At 44.8% G+C, this 1872-nt stretch overlaps 1 protein-coding gene across 1 annotated transcript; it reads left to right on the forward strand.

Moving 5' to 3' along the window:
- The first annotated feature begins 447 nt into the window (after positions 1–447).
- On the forward strand, positions 448–1432 carry LOC105261471 (uncharacterized). The gene has a single exon (XM_011291967.3). It carries the CDS (start codon positions 835–837, stop codon positions 1255–1257), a length of 423 nt encoding a protein of 140 aa, XP_011290269.1. The 5' UTR covers positions 448–834; the 3' UTR covers positions 1258–1432.
- Positions 1433–1872: the final 440 nt, after the last annotated feature.

Consider the following 1872-nt stretch of genomic DNA (forward strand, 5'->3'; position numbering starts at 1 on the left):
GCATCATCAATGAAATTAGCCTCCAGTTACCACATTAACTTGAATCGCTTGTCCACTAGCGCAATTCGACTTTGTTTGCTGGAAACGACCGACGACAACTTAATATCCACTTGAGCATTTGAGATTGCATAAACAAATTATTTTCATAAGCGTTGATCTTTTCATCTCAAGGTGCTGGCTGCTGCGTGTTCACCGCCCAACGCTCCAGCCATCGAAGAAATTCCCATTTGGCCATACGAAAGTCGTTAAACTACTTGTCAAAACGAAAAACAAAACAACAACGACAACGACAATAGCTGTCGGTCAAGAGGAAACAGAGAGTAGCTGGCGATGGGTACATGTTAAACGATTATTGGGCGAATGCACACACAGCCAGCCATCAAGCTGGCTGGCTAGCCAACACACAAAACAATCGAACGGATGGGTGAGTGAGTGAGTGAGTGAGTGAGTGACGCACCTCAGTTGGTAATTGCCAACTAAACCTACCTCACTAACCCCAACGAAAAAAAAAAATACTCTATGCAGACCAAATCCGCTAAGACACACACAAGACTACAGTTTGGTGCCCAAACGAAGACTGCGATCAGTTGGCTTGTAACACTCAGCGTTAAGAGAGCATTGCGGACGGAACTAAAGAAAACAAAGGCGAAAAACTTCGTTACGCACAAACAATTGGAATAGCCTGGAGCAACAGCGGCCATTCGGACAACATTAATCGGACATTGGAATTGTTTTGATTCATATCCATTGATCGCTTGCTACGCCCATCAATCAACCAGTCAATCACTCCACACTAATCTACAGAGCGGCGTCATAACAGTGGAATACATCAGCATGCTGCAACGGCTTACGGTCACCATCACACTGCTGATTTGCTTAGCGGTTTTCGTTGTTAATGCCAAGGTCATTGCAAAGCCCAGTGATGGTTTGCCGCTAACCACCGCTCACAGCAGTGGCGCCAACACACCGAGACAACTTATTCTGGGATCTGGCAAGGAAACCACAGCGCCTGACTTCATACGATTGGTGGTGATGCGTCTGATCTATGGCCTGGCAACGACAATGGGCGTGGAAGAACGTCTGGAGGGGTTATTCAATGGCGCCTTTGTGCCACCAAATGCTGATGGAGATTTCTTCGGTTTTGGAGGTTTGGGTGGAGGTGGTGGCGAAGACGGTGGTCTGGGAGGTCTATTGAACCTGGTCGATTTGGAAGGTATCGTGGAAGGCGACAACTTATTCGATGACGGTGGCTTGTAACGCACCTCATCGCCCTGGATTGCGACGACGATGTCGAAATGTAGATCTAATTTATTATTAATTTATCCGTAATGTTAAGTAACTTATTTATTTATCTCTTTAATATTATTTATTTATAACTTTAGTTGTGATGTAATAAAGTGAATTCCGTTTATTTAGAGAAAGAGAAAAACAAGCCGTTGAAATTGAAAGTAGATGAGTTATGCCATCTGATCGGTCATTAAAGTTTAATGATGGGAACATGCAAAAATTAGAGCTGTTTATCGCCTTCATCTTCCCCAAAAGCCACAAGCTGATATGTCACATAAGCTCAGAAAGTCCGAGAGAAATGCCTGGGGGTGAACTACTTAACAGTAGTTGGCTCAGAGTCAATATGTCAACAAATACCTCCGTTCATTTGCTTGATCGCTTCCTCGCCCTTTCTCCCTACCCCCTCCCCCCCTCCATGTCACTCGGATAATTCACATATTTCGTCACAATCACTTTCTTTTTCTTTCGTTCGTCCGATTAAATCGTAAGGGTCTAAGAGGTGGGTAAACAAATAAACAGTAATTAGTATTCATAACCGTCGCCGCCTGCTGCATTCGTTCGCCAGCCAGCGGAGACCCAGCGACG

Source organism: Musca domestica, unplaced genomic scaffold (assembly GCF_030504385.1).
Source record: "Musca domestica strain aabys unplaced genomic scaffold, Musca_domestica.polishedcontigs.V.1.1 5, whole genome shotgun sequence".
In the NCBI taxonomy this organism is placed as follows: Eukaryota; Metazoa; Arthropoda; class Insecta; order Diptera; family Muscidae; genus Musca; species Musca domestica.

Excerpts from the sequence above, each read along its gene's own strand:
- LOC105261471 (XM_011291967.3), top strand. The coding sequence starts at position 835 with ATGCTGCAACGGCTTACGGTCACCATCACACTGCTGATTTGCTTAGCG.